Source organism: Glandiceps talaboti, chromosome 19, assembly GCF_964340395.1.
Source record: "Glandiceps talaboti chromosome 19, keGlaTala1.1, whole genome shotgun sequence".
Taxonomy (NCBI): Eukaryota; Metazoa; Hemichordata; class Enteropneusta; family Spengelidae; genus Glandiceps; species Glandiceps talaboti.
This window is the reverse complement of record NC_135567.1, coordinates 6109040-6129751: the sequence shown is the minus strand read 5'-3', so window position 1 is coordinate 6129751 and position 20712 is coordinate 6109040. Positions and strand designations below refer to the sequence as shown.

Below are 20712 nucleotides of genomic sequence, written 5' to 3'. Positions count from 1 at the left end.
AGAGCTACTAAATATCTCAACCTTAGAATAAGATGAACTTCTTTATTGATTTGCGTTTCATAATGTTTGCTTCTGTTAGCCATGACAATACTAATACCTTGTAAATATGAAATTTTTCCTTCAGATGCTCGATTGTTTGTTCATGACCCACATTAAGCTAACCCTGTAGTCCACACTACAACCTCCAATATATGTCATTAACCACACATTGATGAGTCAGATAATCTACACTATTTTAAAGCCCAAAGTGCAACCAGGCTATGTGCCCACGCTACGGAAGCAGGTTTGCGCATGTGCAACGGAATACGTTTGTTTATCTGGGAGGAGCATTTGGTAAATCCGACCCAGGTAGTTTATCAACATATTAGTGGATGTTCACACATATTGGTTACATGTAGTTCTTACCTAATCCGAAGGGTCCCTTGTTATATTTTTTTCAAGTCTAGTTGCAGTGTTTCTGCTATGTTTTTATCCGGTGCGTACGTACGGCCAGACACCCAGTCTGGGTGAAACACGTATTTCTATAAAGATATATATAAAAATTATAGCCCGAGAAAATTATATTTTGAGGGACCTGTTCCAACACCATCCAAACACTGTTACACAGTGACAAATTGTGCAATTGAAATTGTAAACTGATATTCTTGGGTACGAACTAACTTACTTACTTGTATCATTTGTACAATGTACTAGATTACAGTTGTACACGTACACTGGCGTCGGCATTTGGTCGATCGTTACGTAAATTTGAAAACACCAAAATCGTTAGATAGATGACATTTTTTTTTTTTACAGATTACAGATTACATGTAGGTCGTGTTTTGACAACATAATCGGTAAAACTTCAAAATTAACTATCGCACGGACCAGAGCGGACTAAGTTTTACACTTCCACACTTACTGTAGCTAGCTACCTGCAATCTCGAGTTTGGTAGAAATGTCATCGATGTTTCCGTTATTTTCCTTCCGTGTTCTACTTCTTTGAAAGTATCTGTTATGGCTGTTTATGATTGATTATTTCTAAACCCAATGTCTCATCTCAGAAAACAGTCACATGTGCTTCTCCGAGTTATCCCGATGTGTACGCGTACCACCCCAGCTATTTCAAAACAAACGCAAAAATGCATACGTCGTGGTGGGGTGAGTACCGACTCTAGTTTGGTCTCCGCTCTGTCTCCGTATGTTTGACTATAATGTCAGTCGATGTCATTTACATGACGAGGATTATTGCCGAATAGTGCCAAAACATATGGAAACGATTTTTGAGAAATCTGGAAAGAATTTAATACGATTTCTGAACTCTCAAATTCGAATGAAACAAATATTTTCTGATGCCTCCATGATTGTACTTGTAGTCTAGTTAGTTCGCGTTAAGTTCATCTCCACAACATGCACAGAGCTAGAGATCGTAGTCGACAGGTAAGGACTTATAGGAACTAGACTAGGCAGTGATGTATGATCTGTGTGTACAAAATAGACAGTTGTCCTTGAGATTTGAGGATCATTATAGAAATAACAGAGTTGCCAATGTTAGATTTGTTTATGAATTATAACACTATACCCGTCATCAACGTCGCTTATCAGTATCAAATATCGCACTAAAAGTTTCAACAATGTCTTGCTTCCCAGCCATCAGAACATTTTACTGAAAGTATGGGAATTCTTGATCGAAACATATTCAGTCATAAAATCCTCAGGTTTCTGACAATTTCCAATACTTGTTACAGGAAAGACTGCAGTCCAAGAATATTTGGTTAGCTACATGTATTACCAATCTGATTAAAATCCGATGTGGTGAAAGCGGCTAGATGTCCTTATTTACCTCTAATCATCGTGTTGTGACGTTTGTTTTGTTCGGAGTGATCGCGTGGGAAGGCGGCGATCACTCCGAACAAAACAAACGTCACAACACGATGAATAGATAAATAAGGACATCTAGCCTCTTTCACCACATCGGATTTTAATCAGATTGCATGTACTACCTGATGCCTTATACGTGATGTGCATCTGATGCCTTATACGTGACACGAACGACCATTGTTTGCACCACATGGTGTGTCTCGCCTCCTGTACATGTACCGTACGCCTAGCTTGTCTGTCGGTGTCACATTTTGCTTCCTTTCCAGTTTTCTCAGATGTTTTAAGAATTTGAAAATAGTCAGTGTCTGATCGACAAAATTTCTTTTCGCTGAAGTTTAGAAAACATTTAGTTCTACTCTACGTAAACGTCGTGTTGTTGCATCATGCATCATGAGATGTCACATTGACTGCATACTTCGCTTCACGCTTCCTTCATCCGAATTCAACGTCCCTACGAAACTAGTCCGAAGGCTTTCGCTAGCGATATCGTGGCCAGTTTTGTTTTACCGCGTAATCGTCAATTTTTTTTACCACTTTAGGTATTTTAGTTGCTATTAGTACTTCTGTGCAACTCATATTTAATTTTCCGACCTTAGAATTTTTTTCAATTATCGTCAGGTTTGAGTACTTTCCTAAGCCGGTCCCACAACTGTTATACTTATAGCTGGGCGTTGTGACCGGTAACCGGCTATTATCTACATCACTGCCTACTAGGTACTAGGTACGTCAAAGACACAGCTACTTGACAGAAAACACTTGGCGCACACACAAAAAGTTGTAGAATGAAATTGTGATTTTACTAAGGAGTGTAGCAACCCAGAACGTATATGATCAAACTGAGGAACAGAGAAACACATGTCATTGTAATGTCATTCTATTTCAGTAACAATGTATCATTTTCACGTACCGTTCATACATGTGAGCTGGAATTGGATGATTTTAGACAAAATATCGGGCTAATAGAGTGCATACAGACCCTTTTGTTCGCTTATATTGTTTGCATTTGATATTTGGCATTTCGCACGTTGTTTATTTGCACCATTCACAGTGTCTTATCATGCTTTGTGTAACTTGTAAGCCTAATTGACAACTGGACAAACGGTTTTTACTAGACAAATTTGAAACAAATTTTGCGTCAATTTGATGGTAAACCTGCTATATTGACTACCAAACTTAGTTAACGTCAGTTATTTCTACTCATGTTGCATCACTATATATTTACAAACAGTATATATGAAATATGAGAGCCATGTGAAACTTTTTCAGTGCAAAATGATATGAAGATATGAGGGCGAAGTCAGTGCTCCTTACAGCAGTTTGAATTTCCCGCATATGCATACCCTACCCATGATCACCTTTATACAGGGGGCATCTGCCTTTAAATATCACAGCCAATATTTATACATCTAATGCTTCATATATAACTCATTACAATGCCAATCTTTATATGGAAATAGTCATAATAAACATCATTCTTATTACTGATACTTTCCTATATTTACAGGATAAAGATACCCCATTACACTATGCAGCACAGAGTGGCAGTTCAGAGGTTTGCAGTCTGCTGTTAGACTACAAAGCTACAGTTAATGCAGTCAACAAGGTTAGTAATACTATTTTCTGCAATTCTAATTCATTTGTTGAAGCACCGCATGCTCCTACACACTCAAAAATAAGAATTGAAACAATTGATAATATCCACACACAGAGGTTTAGTAGCTTAGGGAACAGACATAATTCACAGGACGAGGTGGTTGTGGCTGAGGATAACTTATTTCGGCCAAATTCCTTTCACAGACACCCCCCCCCCCCCAGATTCTCAAATTTCAAATTTCCTAACCTCCTAAAATATTTTTTTTTCTCAATATCCCATTTTACCCATAATACATTATACAAGTGTGTATTGTCCACACTCTGTGTATACCGGGTTCAATACACATTGACATACTGTCCTTGGTTGAAAAAATGGCTAAACTCACTGTCACAAAGTTCATTATAGATCCATTGGAGCCTTACGACAACTAAAGAATTTGTAGACCACTTATCAGACATATACCAAAACAATAAGTGAGTCATAATGTTGCCTTCGGCTGTCAACAATCATGTTTCAGACAGTCAAATATATGAGAAACTAGATTTGCCAGTTGGTACAGTGAGCAAAGCGAGCGCGTACTCGCTAGATTAGAACGCTGTTTTACCTGCGCAGTAAAGACTCACAGTATAAAGACGACCAAACTTCAACCGTAATTTGCATATCATTTGCATGCAGGTATGCAGTATTTCTTGTTTTGTACCACAGTATTTTTTATGTGCATTAAACCCTTTAAATAAATAATTTCCGTTAGTTAAATTTAAAATGATACCCGTATATGATGTATTATTATTAGCATAACAGCCAGAAACAGTGGCATTGGAGTGTTATTCAATCAGATAATGAAGAATCGGTTTTAACCTTTGGCGCATTAACATAAACAGACTTTCGCTTATACCACATCCACACAAAACTAAGTACGGGCCAACAAGTACTGTTCCATCTTTAACTGTGATCGTACAATATCTCACGTGACAGGATCAATTACAACTTAGTAGCGAAATAAGACATATACAGTGTTCCCTTTGTACAATAGAGCGTTCTCAATGTCAATAATGGGAGTAAAATGATGAGTTAAGTGACGCGAGATTTTCAGATAGGAATTACATGAATAGCAGTATGTGGCATTGGAAAGATGAGAGCATGTTCTCATGGCGAGAAACGTGACGTCGGAAGACATATTTTCAAACCGCGCCAATGGAGGAAGGGGATCCATTCTTCAAAATCCAGACCATATAGCAGTGACAACATAAAAAGTGGAACTTGAATACTCGGCGCCCAAAAAACGAAAGGACGACAACAATACAGATCGGTAATGGAAAACACACTTTCGGTGAGTATTATGACTTGTTCGAGTTTACGAATGCATGACTTTTCTTTTTGTCAATGGAATCCAATTTGTACTACATTTCTTTTATCACTAAATATTTATATTTTTAGGACACTTTGACGACACGGATACAGTCCAGTTCAATGAAGTCATCATGTTAAAGTCTCAACAGTGGTTTTAAAAGCAGAAGTTCCGCCACAGTTGCCGTTAAACTCATTGAAATGTCACACCCTGCGTATGTTCACACTAAAGATATTAACTGCAAACGTATCAAAGGTCAGACGAAACGTTTGTGCCAGCATACAGCAATCTATATAGAGAGGGGTTTTAAAAGTTCACCTCTGAATTACTTGTACTGTAAATTAGCATTGGACGAATTTAACTTAAACTATATTAAACTATAGAAAGTATGTTAAAGTTTGTAAAATATTAAATGGTCACTTGAATTTCATTTATACTATTTTCGTTAACTTATTATCACCCAAAATATAGTACCTGTGACAATATTTTGTTCTCATCATTACCATACAAACCGTCCTAATCAGAGAAATTCGTTCCAGATAAAACATTAAAAAGAATTATATTGGTTTACAAATACAAACAATTGTATCCGGGTGGGTATAGCAGCAAAAAAAATGGTCAGTCCTGCATCAAATTATTTTTTCCATATGTGAAAACAATGCCATTTTTTTCCGATTACCAATTTCTAACGTGCTGTTCATAACTATACCTACATGTCACTGATTCACAACTAACTTGTTGTGTGTAAGTATCAATAAGTAGCAGTTTACAGTCCATGCTTCTGCTAAAAGTTGATTCATGTCACAGTATTTTATGCATGTTTATTAATACTAATATTTATGCAAAGTTTAGTATAAAAAGTTTATTTTTCGATTTTCTCTATGATAGTTAGTATTATTTGTTAAACATTTAGCAGCTGGTGTTCAACTTATCATTTCTAGAAAGTATTTAGCATGCCTTAGAGTTTATGTTGTAAAGTTATAGTCATCTCAATTGGAGAGGAATTTTACAAGCATGTTTTACAGAGTTTTTGATACTTCTTAACCACTCCATTTGTTTCATGTTCCTCTCAAGTGACTCTTTATCATTGACATTCTACATTGGCTACACTGACAATGTTTTTAATACATAAAATGTTGCATCCATATTTGTCTTCTATACTATGTACCAAAATCAGTTTACATAAAATAGTTAGATATCACTTACGAACAATGGAAGGATGGTCATATTAAACAAAATATTTTCATTAAAGTGGAAAGGGAAATTTGAAACATGCAATACCGTATAGAATATCAGTAAAGCACATTAATAAAAACTGTGTGATGAAAAGAGCTGATGAATATGATATATTTTTCTGTGTTGTGATACTGCATATAATCATTGGAATTGGAGAGCTTTTGCTGTAAATGCATTTTGACATGTTTGTTGAAACTGATTTTTGCACATGACAGACAAAGTGCTAATTGACAGTAATTGAAAGCAACCCCATATAAAAAATGCTGGAAAAAACCCATAGGGCTTGCTCAAAATATTGACAATAAATGAGACAAAAATGAGATAATCAAATTCCCAGATTTTTTTCTCAAGCCATTATGGGATCAAATTTTTTTTTTCTCCTTCACCTGCCGACAAATTATTTTTTCCAAACTTCTCCAAACCCCCCTCCCCAGAAGTCAAATGGTTCTCCCCTAATATAGTGTTGAATAGACAACTACAGCTAGAGACTGCACGTGTACAGTTACACAAAAGATACACTGAGGAAAAATTAATTTGAAACGATAAATTTGCGATAACTACATTGCTGGCGACCTTGAGGCACTAAAATATTTGAGATTGGCGTGCATTCGAACGAAGTTTTCGAAAGAAGTTAGACGAGTGTGTTCTTACTTCACTACAGCACGATGTGGCAAATACGCGGAGATATACAGAAACACATAGTACATATATTTGACCTTCGATAGCATTTCGAAAACTTTGACCACCGTTTCCACTTTTGTGGTAATACACTTGTAGATCCTAGTACTTGAATGGTGATAACAGAATAGCAGAAATAAAAATAAAGATAAATATTGCCTATCTGATAGCCAAACAAGAACTGACATTTTCACTATTTCCGAGTTATTGCTACTGCTCAGAAAAAAATGGCGTCGGTATTAAAGCCAACCTATGATAACATTCACAAATGCCCGGAGATGATCAGAACAATTGCTGGACGAATCAGGAATGCCTTAGATAACGATATCAGAAACGAAGCTAAATATTTTTCTAATTTGATTGACGGCGACACTGATAGAGCTATGCAGGAGTGCGAACTCGTCTACATGCGATGAGTAGACAAACCTACTTGTAAACTTAAGGTTAATTTAGCAGAACAGAAGGAAGTTCAACACGTACATGCCAATGGTGGTGTTAGTGTGACAAAAAACTATATGTGACAAAGTTGATGAAAGTTGGAAGTAGAAACTTGATTTGCAGCAGATGGTGCGTCTGTCAATCTCGTTAGAAACAGGAATGTATATACTTTATCCAGGGATGAAGTAGGGCAATAATATACCGTATCTCTTCACTGTATTAAAGTATTTAGGTGCTTATCACGAATTATGTAAACTTTCTGATGCATAGTAGCAATGTTATGAGGGTTTGAATTTCGTTTATTAATTGCCATGGAAACGGGTGTACATATCCCAGGTATATAGGGGTTCGCGAAAGCAGACTGAAGTCAAGGATAGCAAGCTTTCCTGTGTTAAGAATAGGAAGCGGTTATTTGAACATCATTTTTGACAACTAACGTTCACTGGGACTTGAAAAGTCAAAGATGTAGAGCTAAATTTCTTGCATAAATTGCAAGATTACCCTTACGGAAGGCATTCAATTTAAATCTGGTAAAAATATTTTCCTTACATACTAGTTCAGATCTTACTGTTTGCCCAACTGTTCACAATCACTCACCACTCAGGTCGCTATTTCACACAAAAGAAAACAATTACGTTAAAATGTTATTTGAAATAAAGAGAGAAAACTGTACACAGACTAGAGCTTGTCTATCAATGAAGTCCTTAGAGACTACCTTTATAAACTTTCTCAAGTCTCTGAACATTTGTCACTGTTGTGAGTCATTCTGGTAACCAACATGCACCCTTTAAGAGGAACCCCCACTCCAGGAAATAATTGTATTTTCGTGAATGTTTGGTTCTGGAGAGTCATTTCATGATTTCACACCACATTCATTTCGCTTTGAGGCCATGTGACACCATTTTGATTGTCCTTTAATTACTGCTATCAATTATATGTGTTGCAAATATACTTCCAATTAATTAAGTCATTTGTATGGAAACATGTAGTATTAACAGAAAGACAAAGTATAGTATGCATAAACATGTACATATCACTATATATGGTGCATCATCTCCTTTTATACTTTATCACGGTCACAGTATATTCATGATGCAGCCCTTACAGTTTGTTAATTCACAACATTTTTTTATGCAGGAATCACATCAATAATTGTTTTTTTTTCAAAGTTTGTTGACATTTCAAATTTATTGGTATTTACACCAACTTGAGTAGCACTTGCCTTGGTATATGTAGTATCTAAATAATGATGAAATTCCTTCTGCTAATCATATTATTTGCTTACAACTACATTTCTGGTATGTGAAAAATTAGTAAGGACTTTACCAAAAACCAATTTCCTAGTTGCATGTCTCTGATCATGACATTGAACTTAGTCTTCATTATGGGCAGAGATCCATAGTTCAATGTTGGATAAAAAGCAATTCTTAAAACTTAAGTTCAAAATCTTCTCAGAATATTTTACTTTTAAATACATTAAAATAGTTTGTAACCACCATTAATCTGTATGAGAACTGACTAATACCATTGACTGTGTAGTGCAAAGAATTGGTGAGAAACCCTGTGGCAACTTTTCTGAATTAAATTTACATATGAGTCACTACTCATTACAAGCATCATATTACACAGAGTCCTGCATGGATGAAATGATACACATACACATATAGATTCGATGGCACCACCATATAGTACAAGCTAGCACAGTTGACAAGCACAGTGCAGTCCTACGAATTGTGCAATTGTTGGCATAAAAATGTACATACAGGTACACAACACATACATACATACATACATACATACATACATACATACATACATACATACATACATACATACATACATGATACATACATACATACATACATACATACATACATACATACATACATATATACACACATACATACATACATACATACATACATACATACATACATACATACATGATACATACATACATACATACATACATACATACATACATACATACATACATACATACATTATGGATGACTTGTTCTTCTGTAATTGATAATTTATTACAGAATGATGTGATATCAATTTCAGGTTGAGAAATCATGAAATAATACACAACACTGTTTCTAGTGTATGTTTGTTGAGCTGGATATAAAAGACTTGTTAAGTGACAGTTTTAATACAGTACTTGATATGTGCATATCTAGTTATGATAGAATTCACCTTTATAGATTTGTTAGTAGGAATGAACTACAGGTTCAGTCTTGCTAGAGGCTCAGTAAAGTGTGTGAGGATGTATGAAAACAACTTAGTCAACAAAGCCTGAGGCTGTTGGTAAAAATAACAAAGTTGTGCTTCGACACCACTTTCTTTATTGTTCTTTTTAAAATGTTATTTAAATTTTTAAAGTTATCTAATTTCTGTAGTTTTATGATTTTTTAAATATTGTTATAGTACTGTTTATAGACCCATTGTCTGACTGGATACAAATTTACAATACAGTATTGATATAAGGTGGCTTTCATAAACTTTGGGGTCTGGAGAGTCAACTCATAATTTCACATCACATAGATTTTGTAGATTACCAAGTAACTACAAAACAAACTATAGTGGTCCACGGTGTTGCATTATGGGACTTGGATTACATACATATGTATTACTTTAACACTGAATATTCATGAATTGATCTGCATGTAGCATTATTAGACTTAGCAGACACACATGTGTATTAGTTGAATAGATATATTTATATGACATGAAATCATAAAGTAATTTGCCAGTAACTAGTTGATAACAATATATTTATTTCCTTGAGTGACATTAACCTTTACAACCTTTACCTTTATATTACATTTAGAGTAGGGCTCATAAAATGATGTTATATAAGGTTCACCAATGGCAAGTATCAACATAGTAAGGAATGAATTTTAACCTTTCTTTTATTTGTATTAATGTCAGGCGATAGGATGTTTGGATTCAAGAGTTGTACATATTTCATTTTTTAGAGATGCAAGATACACTGTCCAATAAATATCTTAGACTTAAGTATCTTTTAGTTTGTTTATATTGTTTTTATTTCAAAGGAAGGATGGGTGCTCATAAAATTCCATTGTATTTATTTATTTATTTATTTATTTATTTATTTATTTTATTTATTTATTTATTTATTTATTTATTTATTTATTTATTTATTTATTTATTTATTTATTTATTTATTTATTTATTTATTTATTTATTTATTTTATTTATTTATTAATTAATTAATTAATTAATTCATTCATTCATTCATTCAAGGGCATATGCTTGCATGCATGCAATATTATGTATGGATGGATGGATGGGTGGGTGGGTGGAATGAAATGGATTTTATGCATGCATATATTATAAAACATGTAAGTTTAGCCAGACGATGTGTTAGCATTTTAGATGTTTAATAGAAGCATTTGTGTGTCTCATTTTGTGATAGAGTCTATCACATCAGCTTAATTGAAACCTGGAAGGACAACATGACTTAACTAACAATTATCATTTTTCATGACCATCACATTTGTTCACCCTCACCAAACTGTATTCTTTATCTTGATATTAAAGAAAATTCAGACAACCGTTGTGCACCAATAATAAACACCCATGTGACGCCAATTGTACATGTTGCATTTTCGCCACCAGATTCTACTTCTTCCGTTGGTTTTTAATTTGCCGTGGGTTTTTATGTTTTGTCATTGCCATTGTTTAGTTTTTACACGTCCACAGATTAAGTATATGTTGTTTTCAAATTGAATTTTGTGCTACCACAGGTTAAGTTCGTGTTGTTTTCAAATTGAGATTGTTGTGTTCCAAGGTTGATTTTTTGTGTTATTTTTTAAATTAAGTTTGTGTGTCCACAGATTTACTTTGTGGTGTTTCCCTATTGAGTTTGCATGTTCACAGTTTCACAGTTTCAAATTAAAATGCGTGTATGGAAAGGAATGTTTTGTTGTCGAAATTAAAGTTTTGATGAAATTTTGTAAGTTTTTGTGTTGAAAATTAAAGTTTTTGTGTTATTAATTTTTGTTTGGTCTTGTTATTTGTGAGCCACCATAATATATTGAAAGTGCGATACAAAATTCTAAACTGGATTGACCAAAACTGGTTATCAACTTAGTAGATCAAAAATACTTGCACAGGGTATGACACACAAGAAGGTCAATGATTTGTATCTTTCTTGGCCGCCGATCTTCATCATAATGACAAATTCCATAGTAACAACTGACCACTAGGTGGCGGTATGATCAACTGATTGTAGATGTCAAAAGTTCAACATCCCTGTCTTTGTTGATTTTGAGATGGTTGCATTTGATGTTGTTTGCTATTGTATTTTGGGAAAATTGTTAGCGAATGCTATAGTATTGTCCCTCCAATATTTGTGATGTTCCTCGATCCCTGTTTTCAATTGTCGTCCTGATTCTCCTATATACATTTGATGATAGTCATTAGACGATACCTTATTTTATCACCCAGGTTCAATGTTCAGATGTTGTATTTTCCTTGTGTGAGATTAAAGCGTTGTTGTGGAGTGGTATGTTGTTTGAATGCCACTGACGCAGACTTGTTATATTTGCTGTTGATCCGACACAGTTTCTCGGGATGCCCTTCGCATTTGGTATCGTGACCATGTATTTGCTATGAGGCCGGTCGTAGTTGTTTCTATTTTGAAGATGAGTTTTTTTCCTCATTGAGATATTCCTTTAATACCATTTAGGTTGCCTTTTAATAATATCACCTCATCAAGTTCCTCTAGTTCAATTATCTTGTCCTCCCTGGTAACGATGATATCACATCTATACTTGAGAGTTTAGTCCAGTCAGAATAAGGTTTGACCCGGACATAATTGCCAAATAAATTTTTAATGCATCTTACTCAGAACTTTAAGCTGAACAACATATCAAAAGTCAAGAAAAGTCCAAGTGATGGAACATATTAAAAGTGAGGTTTTTCTAGTGAATACCATAACTAGCGGAAATATCATATTCATAAAATGCTGTTTTCGCTAAATAAACCTGGCATGTAGCATGTCTATGGATACAAATGTAGGTCTAAGGGTGGTAACAAAGATATATGTAATATGTCTATGGATAAATCTAAGGCTGATAAAGCATACTAGGACCATCTTTTGATGATTATATTATTATACATCTACTACATCATTTTCACTTGCTTAATAACTCAGTTGGTGTGTTTTAGTAGTTTAATTCATATGAATAACAAGAAATGTATAGATATGAATCATTTCAAAAACATCAAGGCATGTTATACTTCTATCAGTTTAAGGATTGGAATAGAAAACTACCTTTATAATTTTTTATCGTCATCAAAAAACTAATGAGTGATATGTGTTTACTCATCAGCATAATTAATATGTAAATTATGTAAAAGTATAATCAGCATAATTAATATGTATATTATGTAAAAGTATAATCAGCATATTAATATGTAAATTATGTAAAAGTATAATCAGCATAATTAATATGTATATTATGTACAAGTATAATCAGCATAATTAATATGTATATTATGTAAAAGTATAATCAGCATAATTAATACGTATATTATGTACAAGTATAATCAGCATATTAATATGTATATTATGTAAAAATATAATCAGCATAATTAATATGTATATTATGTAAAAGTATAATCAGCATAATTAATATGTATATTATGTAAAAGTATAATCAGCATAATTAATATGTATATTATGTAAAAGTATAATCAGCATATTAATATGTATATTATGTAAAAGTATAATCAGCATATTCAAATTTAATACAAATATTTGCAGGCTATATTTCCTTTCATTTACATTACAGTAGGAAATGAATTTAGCATGTTTGTAATCATCATCAAACCCCCCTTACATGTAAAGTACATCAAAAGGTCTATATAAATTACTAATTTGAATAATTAGCATAAACAACGTATATCATTTTCCCAATCTCTCCCATTGCAAGTAACATGTATTTGACAAGGCTTTGAATTAACAAATTACATATAGGCTACTGTCCAATATACCCTTTAATATCACCAAAGGTAACTCACATTTCTGTGTTGCTATTACGTAACGGAAAAATCAAGACAATAAATATTAGCCACCACATCTTGCATGAAATATCAACCTTATGGTATAATGATCTTTATGCATCTAACCAAGAATGATACAAATGTCAGTCCGATATTACTGATACCGGTGTATACTGATGTGTACCTATTGTTCTCATACACCGTACTGATATCAAGTCAACTTATTAGAACTTGAAGAAACACAATTTTCTCATACACTTTGGTATTATAAGCTGAGTTTACTTATATTGAAGGTTCACTAGGACATGAAGATATTATGTGATTCCCATTCCCTTCACCATTCTTGTCACCAAACTAAACTGCCAATATCTTTCACATCATTCTTTTATTTACTCCTGTCATCATCAGTGTCGTAAATTTACACAAACATGTGATAGACTGAAATGATACTTTCAAACCATATTAGTGTTAAAAGGAGTGTTTAGTTTCTTTAATTTACCTGTCTTCTCTGTTAATAATAATAATATTGTAAGAATTGAATCAGAAAAATATCGACATTGTAATTGAGCTCTGATTTGTCCCGCAATCAGACATTTTAAGTACTGACTAAAATTTCAATTTAACGGTTTGCCTGGTATAACATGAATTTACATAGATGCGAGACAAACGATTAGCTATGTCAAGAAGGCTATGAAATATCAAATTCAAATGTTACATTTTACTGAAAATACTACCATAAATTGAATGACGAAACTTGAAAGGGGTTTAAATTCTTACTAAGTCCATGGAAACCAAATAATCATAAGTTTATTCTAAAAATGAATTGTATTATTGGGAAATGCAAAGTTCTTGTACACATGATTGTTTTACAAGAATAAGAAATGATAAAAACCACCCACACAAGTGGAATCAAAATTGAATAATTTTTTTTTTTAAAGTGAGGTCAGCTAAAGTACATCGCAATATTTACCCCTAATATCCAAACAGAAATATTAATATATTGAAAGTCTCATGTCATAAGAATAAACATTGTCATATGAATTGGCCGGTATGGAACAACAAAGGAAGATGCCGTAGATGGCGCTGTTGATCGGCTGCCTACCTGTTGAGCGTGCTCCCAGTTTTAAAAAGACTTTAAGCTGCACATGTGTATTTCTACTGATTGTTTTATTGCGATACCTAGAACCGGCCTGTGAACTGTAGCAGGGTTTTAGTCCTTTGCTGAATTAGTAATTTCACAGAGCCCTTCTGAGTATATGTGTTGTGGCACCAGAATCAACACAGCCTCCCTGTCTTTGCCATTCAACCTACATGTACTTCAGTGTCTTGGGGGTGTGGCTAACAGAACGAATTATATGCTATGCAAGTACAAGACAGCCCCTCAATTCTTTTTTTAAAACTGCGTGGTTGAATAGCTGGACACAAACATCACAAACCAATATTTTCGATCAAACAATTATTAGCAGTCAGCGAACTTCGAAGTCATTCAGCTTCATATATAACAGGTGCTGGGTTGGACACTGCAGCAAATTCAAATTGTTAATGAAGTAATTTATAGTGAGTTAATGCTATGTAAACTGTGATTACACCCTTAAAAGAAAGACAACATGACTGTATTTACTGAAAATCCCAAGGATCTCAACTTGTTTCCAGAAATTACATTTGAATACTACCCTGTTAAATGCCTGTTCTGTCAATGGGAAGATTGCTGCTCTCGCGTCAAAACTGTTTGTCGAAAATCTAAATATTTTCAACATTACAGAAACATGGCTAAAGAGTGACGCCGATCCTGCGATCATTGATTTCCTTCTGTAGATCAGTGACTATACTGTCCATCAGTATTGTTGTTCTATTTGAATGGATGGTTAAGGAGCTATATTAACCCGTTCGAATCTTCGAGCCATCGGAAACCTTTTCAGTTATTGAGTCACTAGATATAACTTTCCGATCACCAAGTCAGTCTCTGCTTGTTATTGCGATCTATCGTCCTCCAAAAATGTACAAAAAATAAATCAACAACTTAACCACCGACTTCTGAATTCTCAACTCTTAGAAACAGCTGCACTGGTGTATTGTCATCTTCTGTTTGTAATTGACTTGGATTTTTGTTTTGAAGACCCTGATTCACGTGAAAGATCACTGACATTCTGCACTCTAAAGTGTTGGCCTTGTGGTTTTGCGACGAATTCATAGTGTTGAGGAAAGATATGCGTAAGTTTGAACCCAAATGGCGTATTTCGCAATTTGAAATTGATCGCTATTTTTTTCTAACCAAAAGACTTGCATACTTTCATCTGTGCGATAAACCGAAATCAACCTATCACTGGACTTGAAGAGAGGAAGCAGACAACAAAAAGCTATACAACACCGTTTCTGAGTTATCTAGTACCCAGGCATTAAAAACCAATACATGTGACATCCCTGTCAAGAATATTCTATACAAATTTCTAGAGTACTTCGAAACCAAGGTCTCGACGCTTCGGAATGGGCTCGGTGCCCAGCAACAATGAGCTGCTGATTGAAATAATAAGAAGGCTGTCAGTCTTATCATGTCATGGATCTATCAGCAGCCGTGGTCAAATCGACCATAACATTTTGTTAAATAGACTGGAATTTCGTTTTGGTGTCACTGGCCTGGTTTATATCATACATTCCCAATCGCCATCAACATGTCAAAGTGATGTCTGCAACATTTTCTATGTCACATTTAAAGTACGGTGTCCCACAATGATCAGTTGTAGGTCCTATGCTATTCACATTGTATACAGCTCCATTAGAGGATGTCATAATTAGCTAGATTCTCTATGTATATAAGATGCATAGATGTTTGGTCAGTACCTTTGTTTGCTGCACAAATATTTGCCACACCATATTAATGAATACTTTAATTTGTTAAACTATGACTACAATACAAAAATACCAGGATAATTTATGTGTACCTTCTGTTGAAACATATTATGGTAAACAATCAATGACATACACAGGTGCAAACACATTGAATTCAATAAATCAGGTCACCAGAAACGAACCGAGAAAACAGTGATTCATAGCATTATATAACATTATATAAAGATTTATTGAAAGAGAATACCTTCTAACAGTATAAAGTTTTAATATAATATATGCCTTCATTGTATTTTGTCACGCACAGATATGGGGGGGGGGGGAAGGGGAACGAGGGTAGAACTACATTTTGTATATTTATTTACACCCTAAACTTATACCATTATTTACTGTTTCCAGGCGTCAGACACGATTAGCATTGCTATTTTCTGACTCCTGTTATCCGATCTGATTGTTTGCTTCATTGTATTTACATTTGTGATGTCATTTTTCTGTTCTCTTTTTGGTCGGGTAATAAAATATATGGTATCGTAGCGTATATTTGCAAAAATGTTTACTTTTCATCATACAAGAATGGAAACATTCGCAAACTGTTAGACAAAGCCTGTACAGAGAAATTAATACATATATTTGTGACTTCCTGGCTCGATTACAGCAATGGTCTATTGTATGGAATTTCAAAATACCAGGTATATTGTGTGCAATCACTTTAGAATGCTGCATCCTGTCTCGTCAATACACGTAGTGTTGACCATATTACTCCTGTACTCATTGACTCACATTGGCTTCCAGTTGAGGTCAGGATTAATTTCAAAATCCTACTGATCACTATCAAAATAATCAACCATGTGTCACCATTATACCTGTCAGATTTAATTAGTATATATGTTTCAACACCAAATCTTTGTTTTGCTGAAAAGCTACTCATAGTCCAACCACATGGCAATTTCAATAGATCTTAGGGTCAGATGGCTTTTCAAGTGCGAGCACCCTCTCTGTTGAATTGGCTTCCATTTGAAATAAGAAAGACTATTGACATTTTAAAACTTAGTTTTAAAGACATATTTTAAGACAACATTTCAAGTAATACAATTTACTGGTCGGTTTTATAGGAAGTGGTTGATCTTAACTGGTTGTTTTCTATAATGGGTATGTTTTTATATATAGTGCTGATTTTTCCTTCTATGCGTGCTGTTATGTCTTTCCTTTTTTTTTTACTTTGCCATTTTTAATCTGTAGAATAGTATAAATTTTATGTTTCAACACCAAATCTTTGTTCTGCTGAAAAGCTACTCTTACTCTAACCACGAGGCAGTTTTAATAAATCTTATGGCCAGAGGGTCACATGTCTTTGTTGAATTATAGCCATGGTCAATTGTAACAGCATCAAATGTAAACTGCAGATTTTTCAGCTATGGCAGAATCAATAGAGACTGATATCATCATATGGGGGACGGAATCTAAAATTGACAGTTCTATACAAACAAGTTAAATATTTTACCCTGATTACAATGTCTTCAGGAAAGACAGGACAATACATGGAGGTGGCATCTTTATCACGACATACAAATCCATGATCGTAACCGGAAATCAACAAAACTGATAGCGGGTTGAAATTAAAATAGCTGGTTTAAAACCTTTCCTTGTTGGTTGCTTTTATAAACCACCAGACACCAAGATCGATAAAGTGGACCAACTGGAAACTGCTATGTCAAACCTAACTGGTACAAAACAATCTTGTAATGTCCTACTAGATGGCAAAACAATCTTGTAATGTCCTACTAGATGACAAAACAATCTTGTAATGTCCTAGTAGATGGCAAAACAATCTTGTAATGTCCTAGTAGATGGCAAAACAATCTTGTAATGTCCTACTAGATGGCAAAACAATCTTGTAATGTCCTACTAGGTGGTGACTTTAACCTTGGTGACATCATATGGGAAACACAGTCAATTCATCAAGGAAGTCGTACAACTGGTCTGTGTAACAAGCTACTTCAAATAGCAGCTAACATTTTACTAAAATAAACGGTAAATAAACCAACTCGAAGCGTTAAAATCTTAGACTTACTGTTCACATCAAACCCTGAACTCGTAAATAGATGCCAAGTAATACCAGGCATAATTGACTACGATATTACGATATTCCAACTGCACTCATGATCTTAAAGCAAAATTCAACTGCAGAAAACAAAGGAAAATTTACGAATTCCATAAAGCTGATCTCTACAAAATGAGGGATGGAGTTAACAAGATAGATTTATGAAGAAAGTAAATAAATAAATAAATAAATAAATAAATAAATAAATAAATAAATAAATAAATAAATAAATAAATAAATAAATAAAAGGAACAAAACCTGAACCTTACATCGAATGACGCATGGATCTTTTTAAAAACAGATCTACAAATTATGAGTGACCACATACCGACTAAGATGACATCCACCCGGTAGCATTCAATGTCATTCCACACCAACCCCAACACAAATTGCATTATTACGGAATTCGTGGTAAAAGTGTGAAGTAGATGGAATCCTTTCTAACCATGCGATAACAACAGACAACAACGTGTTGATGTTGATGGAGAACTTTCAACACCAATTGTAGTTGACCTGTGTGTTTCACACGGTACCGTATTAGGACCTTTTCTCTTCCTTTTCTATCTAAATGAGATCTGCGAATATTTCCAAAGATACAAATCTTTGATAATCTGCAGATGACTGCCGTTTAAACAGGCAAATCAACTATCTGAACGACCCTTTTCAGCTGCAAAAGATCTACATTCTCTCGTCTCTTGGACTGACAAGTGGAACATAAATTTAATTCATCTAAATTTTACATAATTAATACACAGCATCCTAAAACACAAACCGTATACACGTCTATCATATCAAAGAGAATGCCCTTTGAAACTGTAAAACATTATCCGTATTTGGGAATTGAACTATCAAATGACATTAACGGCATAGTAGCTATATGCCAACAGAACATTAGAATTTATACGCTGGAACTTAAAATCCGCACCAAAAGACATCAAAATAATGTACTTGTCATATTTGACATTTGTCCGTCCCATCCTAGAAATTATGCTTGTTGTACCTGTGACCCGCATACAACTACTGACAAACATGACATTGAAATGACTCAAAGACAGACAGGCCTGCTATGTTCTTCAACGCTACACCAAAACTGACAGTGGTACAGCAATGCTAAGGGAGCTTCAATGGGAACTATTAGAAAACAGGTAAAAGTTTCCCAGGCTAACCATGGCATATAAAGCACAAACTGGAAAAGTTGAATTACCAACAGAACAATACTTCAAATGTACAACAAAATCAACCAGACCATCTCATTCACACAGTCATGATCTTCAGTAGTTAAGAATGCTTTATATTCCACATAATTTAACACAAATGTACAATAAAATGTCAGAGAAGAAAGGCCACAAATGACTTTAAAATTCCTCGTCGTTTAAAAGTTCTTTCGATAACAATTTCAGAAGACACCCAGTGGATTAAAACAAATCACATTAAAATAGAGAGTCAACTGTCCTGCAGCGAAACCTAGCAACTCAACTTGAAATCATCAAATTAAATAATGTCTAAAAAGATGCGTCTTCAATCCACTTTTGGACATGTGAACAGTCTTAGCGCTACAAATATCAAATGGTCGTGCATTCCACAAAGAAGGTGGGCAAACTGAGAAGGCTCTTTGTCGGTATGTTTGTTAAAGTTGCCACACAGTTGAATTAAACGCAGCTTCTCGGCTGATCTGACAAGACGCGTAGCGGCATTTTGAAGAGTCTGTAAACAGTTAATTTAAATTTTAGTTATTCCATACAAGAGACTATTACAGTAATCAAGGCGGGACGTTACAAATGCGTCGATTATATTTTCTGTAGTTGTTTTGTCCCAAACGACGAATCGATCCAATTATGTGCAACGCGAAATAACCATTTCTACATATCTGACCGATTTAATTAGACATGGAGCCATCGCTATTGACAATCACGCCTAGATTCTGAACTGAAGAGGATGGAGTGATATCAATCCTACCAATCTTAAGGCTAGTTAGCACTGATACATCTGATTCTAGGCGTGAGGAGAAATGAACAACCTCAGTTTTATCATCATTGAGTACCAACATATTGGACATCATCCAGCTACGAATATCGTCGATGCATGCCTCTACATCAGCTACAACTTCGTCAGGCCTATTGCAAATAACATAAATACCTGAGTCGTCAGCATACATCATGTAGTCGAGGTCAAATACCGATCCTTATGGAAAAACATATTTCAAATGTGATGTGGATGCTTTAGTTGAATTGACTTTAACATACTGGTGGTGATTGATTAGATACGATCTGAACCAGGACAGAGCCATACCTGTGATACCAAAATGAAATTGCAGTCTATTTAACAAGACCTCATCGTATTGAAGGCAGCAGATAAATCCAGCATGACGAGAATTACATCTTTTTTGTCACTTAATGCAAGCATAATATCATTGTGGACACAGAGGAGCGCAGTTTCAGTACTGTGATTAGCTCGGTATGTGCTTTGACACTTTACATGTATGTATAGCTGAAACTTGGCGAGATGATCATTTAGCTACTGCGCGACAATTCTCTCAAGAACTTTCAACAAGAAAGCCAGATTGGATACGGGCCTATA

The 20712-nt window shown here is 34.5% G+C and overlaps 1 protein-coding gene across 1 annotated transcript in view; it reads left to right on the top strand.

Annotated features, from left to right (window-relative positions):
* Positions 1–4662: 4662 nt before the first annotated feature.
* The window catches only part of LOC144450381 (death-associated protein kinase 1-like), a 34721-nt gene continuing 18671 nt past the window's right edge, over positions 4663–20712 (top strand). Inside the window, exon 1 of the mRNA XM_078140983.1 lies at positions 4663–4784. Coding sequence (XP_077997109.1) covers positions 4767–4784 — 18 coding nt within the window. The 5' untranslated portion in view covers positions 4663–4766. The remainder of the gene's footprint in view (positions 4785–20712) is intronic.